Source organism: Capricornis sumatraensis, chromosome 2 (assembly GCF_032405125.1).
Source record: "Capricornis sumatraensis isolate serow.1 chromosome 2, serow.2, whole genome shotgun sequence".
NCBI lineage: Eukaryota > Metazoa > Chordata > Mammalia > Artiodactyla > Bovidae > Capricornis > Capricornis sumatraensis.
The window spans coordinates 203675613-203687812 of record NC_091070.1 but is presented as its reverse complement, the minus strand read 5'-3'; the positions used below and the strand labels follow the sequence as shown (position 1 = coordinate 203687812).

Below are 12200 nucleotides of genomic sequence, written 5' to 3'. Positions count from 1 at the left end.
CATTAGCTGTTAGACTTTCCTCTGTGTTGAAGGCAGCTTATCAACTCTCCTTCTGTCCATTCCAGTTTAGAAACCATACTTTTAGGAAGCTAGAGATATCTGAGAACTATATATTCTCAAGCAGAAAAAAATTTTTTTTTGCCTCATTTCCTTTCTTATAGCTTTATGAAAATGACTTTCTAGTGCAAAAAGAGTGAATTTAAATTTCATTTTTGTAAATTAATATCAATGAACAAAATTTTGAGCAAACAGGTCACATTTTCCGAATACCACAGTGTTTTTCCCTGATCTATATTTGACAATCTATACCATATTGAGTGGGCATGTAGGTTACAGTCTACAGGTTGCAATGAGTCAGAGACACAACTGAAGCAACTTAGCACACATAGTAATTAATAAGTAATTAATCAGAGATTTTGGAATGGAATCAATTCACTTAATTTGAGAGGTATACTTCAAAGAACTCATTCACATCACTTCCTCTGTCATTGCAGCCCTTAAATAAAATATAATCAGGGTGTAGGAAGCATTATCCCTCATACTGGTTTAAAATACAATTCCATACATTGAAAGAGAGGCAGGAACCAGCAGTTCCCAATGCCAAATCCAGGGTGTTCTTGTTTTGCATGATTTTAACATGCATAGGGGACTTCCCTTGTGGCTCAGTGGTAAAGAATCTGCCTGCCAATGCAGGAAACATAGGTCCAATCCCAGGGTTGGAAAGATCCCCTGGAGATGGAAATGGAAACCCGTTCCAGTATTCTTGTCTGGAGAACCCCATGGACAGAGGAGCCTGGGAGGCTGAAGCCATGGGATTGCAAGAGGTGGACACAACATACAACTGCAGACATGCATGGACTTCAGCTGTCAAGGTGAAACTGAATAATAGTTTCTCAGCAACACTGTTCACCAAGTAACTGAGGAAATACAGCTTCCTACTAGCTCTTCAGGCCATAAATCACTACATAAATAGCAGATGCATAATGATCAGTTAACAACTATCACTTCTTTCAAAGACTGTGGGTCACTGCACATCTGTTATTCGGTTCACAAACATGTGGCAAAGAGTGCGGTTGTGTTGTCTCCTCATTTCCTAGTGATAAACCCACATTGTGTTTTACAAAAGTAGGCAGTTGAAAGAGAAAATTAAAAAAAAATAATAAAGGAGATATTTTTTATGCTTGGGGCTGGTGCACTGGGATGACCCAGAGAGATGGTATGGGGAGGGAAGAGGGAGGGGGGTTCAGGATTGGGAACTCATGTACACCCGTGGCAGATTCATGTTGATGTATGGCAAAACCAATACAGTGTTGTAAAGTAAAAGAATAAAAAAAAAGAATGAACTTTCCAAAGTCAACTTTCATTTGAAAAGACTCTGATGCTGGGAAAGATTGAAGGTGGGAGAAGAAGGGGATGACAGAGCATGAGATGGCTGGATGGCATCACTGATTCAATGAACATGAGCTTGAGTGAACTCCGGGAGTTGGTGATGGACAGGGAGGCCAGGCGTGCTGCAGTCCATGGGGTTGCAAAGAGTTGAACACGACTGAGTGACTGAACTGAACTGAACTTTCCAAAGCTACTAAAATAGCTTCAGAATTCAGAGAATGCAAGGAAACCAATAGCTAGAAATGTCCAATTCATATTTCTTTAAAAATATATAGTCTCAGCTTACTTGCACCCTGAAAGGTGACCTATAGGTTGCCTAACAACTCCAGACTAACTCTGGCTTGTCTAAATCCGTGAAGTAAGTGTTAGTCGCTCAGTCATGTCCGACCCTCTGTGATCTCATGGACTGTAGCCCACCAGGCTCCTCTGTCCATGGAATTCTCCAGGCAAGAATTCTGGAGTGGGTTGCCATTCCCTTCTCCAGGAGATCTCCCAGACCCAAGGATTGAACCCAAGACTCCCACATTGTGGGCATATTCTTTACCATCTGAGCTACAGGGAAGACCCAGAAGAAATCCGTGAACTCCTTTGCAGTTCAGAGCCTGAACCACACCTTCTCCAATGAGGTCTGAATCCCACCCAGTTCTATTCTTCCTTGGCTACTATCCCTCGGCCCTTGGCTACTATCCCTTGGCCCTTGGATACCACACTGAGTTACTTATACGTTACTTTTATTGTGGTTAACACTCCTTTACATTAAGTTTCCCTTGTGTAACCTTTTGGACCTAAAGAGGTATCTCTTTTTTGGACCTAGAAAACTACAATCTCTCTAAACCTTTCAAAGTAAGTATCATTATCTCCATTTTACTGAAGAGAAAATCTGAAGCTCGAATCACAAATCCTCATTGTGATTAGGAACCACCGCCAAAGTCTCAAAATTAGTAAATGAAGGAGCTGTTTTTCCAAGCCTGTTTGTCTGTTTCATCTTTGGCCAATGTATTGACCCAAAATATGGCCAATACAAAATATCGGCCTACCTAAATATTCAGCCCCTGGGCATCCAGGCATCCCATATGTTCCATCCCATACTGAGCTTCATGTCTTCTCCCTGCAACTTCTCTCTGAAATCCTGTTTCCTAAAATTAAACCACACCCCAAATCTCTTCACTGAATTTGCCTTCTATCTCTTTACCAAAAATCTGAAATTTTCCTAGGAACAATACTCTCAGATGGAAGTATTCATAAACTCTTATTCATAAACTCTTTCAATAGTTCTCACTCTCAATTCTAAATTTTCCACAACCCAGTCTCTTCTTGGTTCTCCCCAACTTCTAATCCTACCATGCTGTTCTCTGGCCTAATCAAACCCTTTTGTCTTCCCATTTCTTCCTGTCATCCCACTAGTATCTTGATGTAGCCTGGATAGCATCATCAACTCCTATCCTTTCTCTGTGTTTGTGATTTGGGGGCTTGATGCATCCTGCCAGTCTTCGTACGTGACTCTTGCTCACTTGCTCTCCCAGTGCCCCAGGATCTCTCCTCAAACCCTGCTCCTTACTACTTTTCAAAACATGGTCAACAAACATCCTAAATCCACATAAGGATGAAGTATACACAAATACCAACCTTTTCAATTGTATTGCTAGCTATCCCTTTCCAGAGAGCAGAACAGCTACTCTCTGTAAGAGGAAACAGTCTCAGTAGTTTGCTTGGTAACTGAGGTGTTAGGAAAAAGAAGTCACCTATAACAAGAAGAATGACAGTGTTTATGTAAAGCAAGCAGTATATCAAGCACTGTTTTGAGAATGTCACCTACGCTGACTTCTCACAACAATCCTACAAAGTGATGGTTTGCTGCAAAGTATGAGCTCTGACCCACTACAATTTCTTTTGGGTGACATTTTACCTGTGTACTGAGAGACTCCCTCAAAGTTTCTCTTCACCATAACCGGGGCACATCATGGAAATACTGGATGGACAGTCACCAACCCTTGAATCCCATTCCAAAACTCACCTTTCCTTTACCCTGAAACTATGTTTCTTTAGATCTGTTCATGCTCTTTATTGAGATAAAATAAAGTTTGCTAATCTGGGTCCTGTGAGCCATCTTGTCCCATCTACCTAGAGTTGATTTAATAGGTCCAATCCTCATGAATTCAGTTACTCAACATTTGCTTTCAGTAAATGCTTTGATTTGTCAGACTCTTTGCTGGGCCCTGGGGAAACAGGAAAGAATTAAATATGGATCTTTCCTCGGCAAGATGTCCATAGTTTAGTCTCTTGATGTTTGAAGAGAGCCCACAGGAGTCATCATCATGTCCCACCCAGGTACTTACTTTCACATATCATCTCCCCTAACAGTCAGTGATTCTTGCCTGTCCATAGGGTCACAGGAGGGGATGGGGTGGAAGAACCACAGAACCTATGGTTTCAGGTCTGGTCATAGCCTTCTGTGTTCCAGGGACCTCATTCTGTGGTCCTGCCCCAGCCTGTTAGCTTGAGGAAAGCTCTCTTTACATCTTTGTTTCTGAGGCTATAGATGATGGGGTTGAGAAAGGCAGAGATGATGTTGTAGAACAGGGCAAGTTTCTTGTCCCGCTCTGGGGAGGCATTGGCCCCAGGGTTCATGTACATAAACATGGCAGGTCCACAGAACATGGTGACCACAGTGATGTGGGAGGCACAGGTGGAGAAGGCCTTGAGCTGACCTTGGGCTGAGCGAATTCTCAATATGGTGGCAAAGATGCAGATGTAAGAAGCCAGAATGAAGGAAAGGGGTACCAGAAGAAGGATGAAACCTAGAATGAAATCTACTTGGTCATTGAGGGATGTATCTGCACAGGCCAGCTTCAGAACAGCAGGAACCTCACAGAAGAAGTGGTTGATCTCATTGGGGCCACAGTAGGGCAAGCGCATAGTGAAGACGGTGTAAACGAGAGAGCAGCTCACCCCCCACAGTCCACAAAAGACCACCATCGCCCCACACAGCCATGGGCTCATGATAACCTTGTACCTGAGTGGGTAGCAGATGGCCACATATCTATCATAGGCCATGACAGAGAACAGCCAGCCCTCAGTGATGCCCAACACCAGAAAGATGTACATCTGGGCCACACACCCAACATAAGAGATAGTTTTCTTCTGACCGACCAGATGCACCAACATCTGGGGCACAGTGGTGGTGACATAGCTCATATCCAGCATGGAGAGGACACAGAGGAAAAAGTACATGGGTGTATGGAGGCGGGAGTCCCGGTGGATTAAGGTGACAATGAGTCCATTGCCCACAAGAGTAGAGACGTAGAGGAAGAGGAAGACATTGAAGAGGATTGCATTAATTTGGGAATCCTTGGAGAAGCCCAGAAGGATGAACTCAGACACGGAGCTCTGGTTCTCCCAGAGGAAATCCTGCATTCTCCTTCAGCTGCAGAAAGAGAAATGAACCAACTATTGTCCCAGCTTAGGATGCATATCAATCACCATGATTGTTCAGTGGTTGGCAAGGTCGATGATTTTATTTAGATATTACTCGGGATTCATATCTGGTCATTGACTGAGGCCTATCTAGGATGAGGCTAAATTAGGGAAGGGGAGGGAAAACTTTATGAGATTTTCATTCTCTCAAGTGTGAATCTTTCATCAAAACTTCCAGTTTCTCATTGTGTTTCCTCTCTTAGTCCTAGCAAGGCCACCTGCTTTCTTGTGCTTCAGGAGCCACCATCACACAGCACATTGCTTGAGGTTCTTCTGCCTTAGTCTTGGTGTAGAGTGTGATGACAAAGATTTGAAGTTTCCTTCTCCCTCCTGCCAAAAAACAAATCACTCAAAACTCTTTCCTTTGGTGCTTTAAACTTCAAATCACTATGTATATATAGGCAGGGCAAGTCAGAAATATGGGCAAGATTATATGACTCCCGAACATGAAAAATTTTTTGAAAATTTTATCCAGGTCTGTGTTTCTTGAAACTTTGGTGTCTCTGGATGCTTCCTCATATCTGATTTTATTTCAGATGGAGTTGCTCACCACTGGGCCTCTTCCTGGCCTTATTCACAACTGAAAAGAAGTCTTCCTGCTTGACCCTCAAACTATAACTGAGGCACAATAAGAGCTGTCTTTTTGGCTTGAAATCAGCTTTGGTGTCTCTGATTCTTTCAGCTTGATGGGAATATCCTCCCAGTGGTAATCTATACTTTGGGGTCTCTTTCTCTCCTAGAGTCGAGATTTATGACAGTCAAGGAGCTCCAGAGTTTAGTTTATATCTCAAAAGTTAGAGCTGATTTTTCATTCTTGGCATCATAGGAAGTGGTTCTAGTGGAGGAACATGGGATTTGGAATCAGAAGACTGACATTCAAGTGTTGGTACTTCAACTGTGGTCTGTTCAAGTAATTTAATCTCCTTGAACCTCATTTCCTTCTCTGTAAAATCTACATAATATCTACCAGAAATAGGAACAGAACCTGTGAGAAGTAATATATGATATGCATGGCACACACAGCACTGTTGCTAGCACAAAGTGGAAGCTCAATGATGTTCATTCCAGTCAAATTATCTTCCTGGTGTTGTTCATCAGATGGTAAACAAAAACTAAAAGAGACCAGAAAAAACATGGTAAATTCCTAATCTTCAAGAAGCTCACAGTCTTTTGGGGGAAATAGGAGAATAAAGACACAAACCACATTTCAATGTATTTAGCACTCTGATAGAAATATGGGCTGGCAGTCAATGCTGTGTTAAGCACTAGGGATACAGAAATAAAAAATTTCTGCCGTCAAAGAGCACACATAGGAAGGAGACAAATAAACAATGAATGGTACTCAAGTGATAAGTGCTATGACAAGCGGAGTATAGAGGGTCATGGGGACCCATTAAGGGAGCTCCTGAATTAGCTTTTGAAAGCTAGACTTCTCCAAGAAGAGGGCCCATGATGTGAATCTTAAAAGATTAGGAATTAGCTAAGCAAAGAAGAGTTAGAAGTTGGAAAACTGGAAAGAGTTTTGCAAGCAAATGGAGTAGTAGTTACAAAGAATCAAACAAAGAGAGAGTTTTGTGCAACCAGGGAACACAGGTGATAAGATCTGAGGGCAGGCTGGTTTGCGAACAATAGGAAGAAAAAAGTATTGTGTACCTTGGTAATGAGCATGGACTCGATCATTTAGGCCATGGCAAGTATCAGATGAGTTTTAAGCAGAGAAGTAATTCACTAAGGCTTAGATTTTAGAAATATCACTAGTTGGGTGGAAGTTAGGAAAAGACATTGGAGAAAGACCAGCTGAGAGGTATGAAGGAAAGACAGGAGAAGGGTAACATTCCAGACAACAAAGAAGAGAAGAGATTAGAGAGAGAGGTGGACAGGACTTGGTAACCGAGCGGTACAGAAGATGAGGAAGAGGGAGGAAATAAGCATGAGTTTGAGGTTTCAGACCTGGGAAGCTAAGTTAACAGTAATACCATTACAGGGCAGGTGGAAGTGAAAGAAAGAGTGTTGGGGTGGGCGAGAAAATGGCCAGAAAGTCACTATTAACTCTATTATAGACAGGCAGAGTTTGAAACATTGAATGTCCTGCAGGAGCTGATCATCAAAGAGTTAGACAGATTGCCTTGGAAAGAGATCTAGGCAAAAAATCAAACTTTAGAAGGTAATTGAGGCACAGAATGGATGAGAACTCTCAGGGATACCTCAGAGAGAGTACAGAGGCTCCAAAGATGCAACCTGGGAGGGGGAACACTGGAGGGGTCAGCAGGAGAAGAGATGGGCTTGAACAAGAGCTTCCAGGGAGGCAGGAGAGCTTGACAGTGTAAGTTCAGGGAACCACCATCTCCAAGAGTGCATATGATGCTAAATGCTATAGAGAGAGCAAGAGGAATTAAAACTGTTCAAATAATGCCAGAGTTATTAGTGGCTTGGATGTGGGAACTTTCTGTGGAGTGATGAAGGCAGAAATCAGGTATCAGTGGGTTATGAGGAGTGCACTTGGCTATAAAGAGGACTGAGATGAGGAGATATCTAAGATTGGGACATAAGGTGGGGGGGGGTGCTTTGTTTCTTTTGTCATTTTCTTAAGGTAAAAGAGTTCAGAATGTGGATTACACTGGGGGAAATCCAAGAGAGGGAAAGAGGGGCTAGTGCGTGGTCTCTGAGGAAGGAGACAGCAACAAAACTCAGAACACAAGTCTTGAGAGGCAGTTTCAATAGAGCAGAAACAAAGGGGGATATGTATGAATGAGGAGGATACAGATCATTTAACTCTCTGTGTGTGTATGCACTCAGTCATGTCTGACATCTAACTGTGAGCATCAGAAAATTCAAGATATATTCCCATGGACCAGTCTCACAGGTTCTTTCTTCATATCTCAAGTAGATGGTGAGGAAGAAGATCTGATCACGTCATTGCAAATCAAATTTCAAGTCTTAAGTAGATAGAACAAGAAGCATATGCCAAAAAAAAAAAATGCTATAGCACCAAAGTAAAATTCCCTGCCCCTCTGCTCACAAAGCTAGCCATACATAGCCAGCTCAGCTGAGAAATAACTGAAGACTGAAAGGGGATCGATGCAAGGATGTTTCTAAAACATCGTAAAGTGACAAAACTGAGAAAAGACGCTGTGAGATCACAGGAGGTGTCATGCAACTGTGTCTGCAGAAGCCAGACCACCTTCTGGGGCCACATTTTAAGGGGACGATAGGTAAGTTGAAAGAGGTTATAAAGAAAAGTCTGGAAACAACATGATGTGAGGAAGAGTTGAGGCAAGTGGGGGTGTTTGTGGAATGAAAGGGTAGGGGAATTCTGGAAGCTGAGGGCCTACTCTCTGAAAGGCTTTCATGTGGAAGATGGATGAGACTTGTTCCAGATCCTAAAAAGTGCATTTGCAAATTATACTAGGGAGGTAAGTTCCAGCAAAATATAACTAACTTACATTAGTGAGGGCAGATCATGGATAAGATCAACTGACCCGGGAGATAGTGAACTTGCTGACCCCATAAGAGGATCAAGCAAAGTGACCCTGGGACTAGTCCTGCTGGCCCGGTGGGAAGGTCTCTGGTTCACTCTCTCTGGAGGAGTTGGGACTTTGTCATCCTTCTGTGCACTTCCTTCAGCTTCATCTGGACCTGATGCCTGAACCACTGTAGTAGTCTCTCAGCAAGCATCCCACTCAGAGTCTTATGGGGCAAAACTGAGGAATAGGCAGAGGGATAGAAAGACCAGGAGCAAGTGAATGGGGAGCTCCAAGCCCACTATGAGCCTTCTTCCCGTCCATCCCAAGGCCTGGCCTAAGGCTGTACCAGAAAAGAGTGCTAGGATACCAATATCTTGTTTAGAAGCAGTTACATCTCTCCCCTTCCCAAATAAGAACTTCACAGATCTTCCCACTTCTAATGTTCCCTTCCAGGTTCTAACTTCTATTAACTTGTCACCAGTACCTTGATCTATCCTTACCAGTGTCTTGACTTGTATCCTCAATGGGCTTCAGAGGAGAGTCAAATGCCTCAGCTCCATTCAACAGCCTTCACTTTCTTCTACTTTTCTCTCCCTCAGCTGAGGAGCTCACTCAGAAAACAAGTAAAGAAGGAAAGAAAATGACAAAGAGACAGACAGATCACTGTACACAGAGAAATCAGTGAACAGAGGAGGACAGAGTTCAGGGAGCAGGCGTGGGTGGCCTGATATGGATGGAAAGGAGGTGGAAGCAGGCAGTCACACAGTCAGACATATGGGGAACACAGGGTTGCCCAGGAGTGGGTGAGCATGGTTCAGTTCCCTGCCTCAGGCACTTCTCCTTACCTGTTGCTGGGCTCAGGGTGGGATGCATTGGGGGCCTGCTGGGTCCTCCTTTAGTATTCTGCTCCTGATCCTCAGGGAGAACAGATCAGATTTTTTAATGAGCCTTTGTGGGATTCTCCAGGCCCCACAGCAACCTTCCCAAGCCCCAAGCTCACTTTTCACCCTCCCATTGTAGCACTCAAGACCAAACACTCAAAAGCCTGATCCTCCCATCCCAATGCTTCCTCTCAGGTGCTCCCTACTCAGCTTCACAGTCCAAAGGGCCAGAAATATGAATATCAGTTAGAGCAAGTGCTTGGACTGAGAAATGGCAGGGGGTTGGGAGGGCTGGGCAGGCAAGCCAGGGATAGTTTCTATGCACCATAAAGAATAGGTTTGGGGGGGCAGGAAAGGGCTACCCTCTGCACTCATCCCCCATCACCCACTTGATTAACCAGACCCGGGATTCATCCTTGACTCCTCTGTCTACCTCACCATTTCCTAATGAGCTACCTTTACCTACCTAGCTAATGAGTCTACCTCAGAAAGACCTCTTATTTAATACCAACCTCTCATGTTCAGTAGCTACTCTTTTATTTAACAGTTCAGTTTCTCATCTGTTCCTGCCTGAGGGAGTGCAGCAGCTGGTATCCTTCTCCTTCAATTTAGTTTCCACATGAGAGCCAGAGGGATCATTCCAGATGTAAATCTAATGTCATGGTTCTTTAATGGATGATGTCGTGCCTTTTATCTATCTCTATTAATGGATGATGTCATGCCTTTTATCTCTATTACTGCAAAATCTACCCTCTGTTTTGAAGGGTATGATAGTTTATGTTTTGTTAATTTATTTCTAAGAATTTGACTTTTATGGAGTTAAAAATAATGTTCATGCATGCTCAGTTGCTCAGTTGTTTCTGACTCTTTGCAGCCCCTATGGACTGTAGACCACCAGGCCCCTCTGTCCATAGGATTATCTCAGCAAGAATACTGGAGTGGGTTGCCATTTCCTTCTCCAGTGGATCTTGCTGACCCAGGGATCGAACCTGCATCTCCTGAGGCTCCTGCATTAGCAAGGAGATTCTTTACCACTGAACTGCCTGGGAAGCCCATCATAAATAATATTATGTATTTAATTCTAGTTTCCAATTGTTCATTGCTAGTATATAGGGATAAAATGGACTTTTACATATTCATCCTGAATCCTATAACGTTACTAAACTAATTAATTATAGGAGTTTTTATGTAGAATCCTTGATTTTTTACATAGACAATTAGGTTATTTGAAAATAGACGCAATTTTACTTCTTCCTTTCCTGTATTCTCTTTCCTAGCCTTATTGTACTGGCTAAAGTTTACTGTGCTATTTTGAATAGGATTGTTGTGAGCAAGCATCCTTATTTTGGTACTGATTTAGGAAGGAAAGCGTTTAATCATTCATCATTTTGTGATGTTAGTTGGAGGTTTTTAATGTAGATTTTTTTCTTTCTGTTAGAATACAGAAATTTCCTTTTATTTCCAGTTCACTGAGATATTTTTTTTCAAATCATCAATGTGGGGAAAGGACATTCATAGTCATAAACATTTGAAATAGCTTTATGCAAATATATCTGAATGATGTATTAGAAGTTCTTGTTGTCAAAGGGACTCAGGGATGAGATGAAAGTTAGACCCTTTGAGATCTCTATGTGTTTCTGAGGCCAAAGTTGAGTGCTTAGTTGGTGGCACTGAGTTTGGGGAGTAGAAAAAAATCTTTCATCCTAGATGAAAGTAGTTAGAAAGCTTCCTGAGAAGAGACCCATACGAGGCCTTGATGAACAAGTAAGGGGGCGGTAGGCAAGAGTGAGGAGGGGACACTCCAGGTGGAGCAGTCTATGCAAAGACCTGGGGACTCAGGACTGGCCCGGAGTAAGGGATCATGCTGGGAGGTGGGGAAATTAGGTGGGCCTGCTGTGGGTTTCTACTGCCCTGAGAGCTCTGAAAAATAAGGTCCAGTCATTTCAGCAGATAATCCTCACACGCCCTTCTTTTTTATTTATTTACTTATTGGCCACGCCATGCAGCATGTAGGATCTTAATTCCCCAACCAGGGATCAAATCTGCACCCTGTGCTTTAGAAGCATGGAGTCCTAACCCCTGGACTGCTGGGGAAGTCCTCTCACATATTCTTTCTAATGGCCCCAGAACAATTTTCTTAATAAGTCCTCAGGAAACACAATCAGAATGTCTTGCTGACAATTTCATTCTTTTTTTCTCCAGAAAATCAAGGCTCCTCTTTCCCCTGGACTTCTCCTCTTAGAGGCTATGGCCTTCAGGCAGGAAACCCTGGGACTAGAGTAGGCTCTTCTCTTCTCACAATCCATCCGTATCACTCTTATGGCCTATGTTCCTTTAATGCTTGGGGATTGCTAAGAGCTCTCTAGGCTGTCAACTCCCCTAAATTTATCTCCTGGAGAAAGTTGCTAATAAGCAAAATGCATTCTTAGCATTTAGTACTCTTGCGCTTTCTCAGCAACCAGACAATCCTTGGTTTACAAATAAAACTTGTTTCTAAGCAACTAAGTGCAATTAGAATATTTTGATAATTGAATCCTATTAGACTTGTAGAGAGTAGCCAATTTACAAGATTTATCTTGTATTGCTTTTTACAAAGCAACTAATATTCATCTGACCCCAAAGTGAGAGAAATTTAAATCTATTTTGATAGCTGAGTTTGCTGCTACTGCTAGGTCGCTTCAGTCGTGTCCGACTCTGTGCGACCCCATAGACGGCAGCCCACCAGGCTTCCCCGTCCCTGGGAGTCTCCAGGCAAGAACACTGGAGTGGGTTGCCATTTCCTTCTCCAATGCATGAAAGTGAAAAGCGAAAGTGAAGTCGCTCAGTCATGTCCGACTCTTAGCGACCCCATGGACTGCAGCCCACCAGGCTCCTCTGTCCATGGGATTTTCCAGGCAAGAGTACTGGAGTGGGTTGCCAGCACGAGTTTAGTTCCTGGTTAATGTGGCAGCTGATGTGATTCAGTTTAGTTCAGTCACTCAGTCGTGTCCGA

General features: G+C 43.1%; 1 protein-coding gene across 1 annotated transcript; it reads right to left on the bottom strand.

Moving 5' to 3' along the window:
- Positions 1-3855: 3855 nt before the first annotated feature.
- On the bottom strand, positions 3856-4803 carry LOC138073775 (olfactory receptor 2G3-like). The gene has a single exon (XM_068965683.1). The coding sequence runs from the start codon at positions 4801-4803 to the stop codon at positions 3856-3858; it is 948 nt and encodes a 315-aa protein (XP_068821784.1).
- Between the last annotated feature and the right edge of the window lie 7397 nt (positions 4804-12200).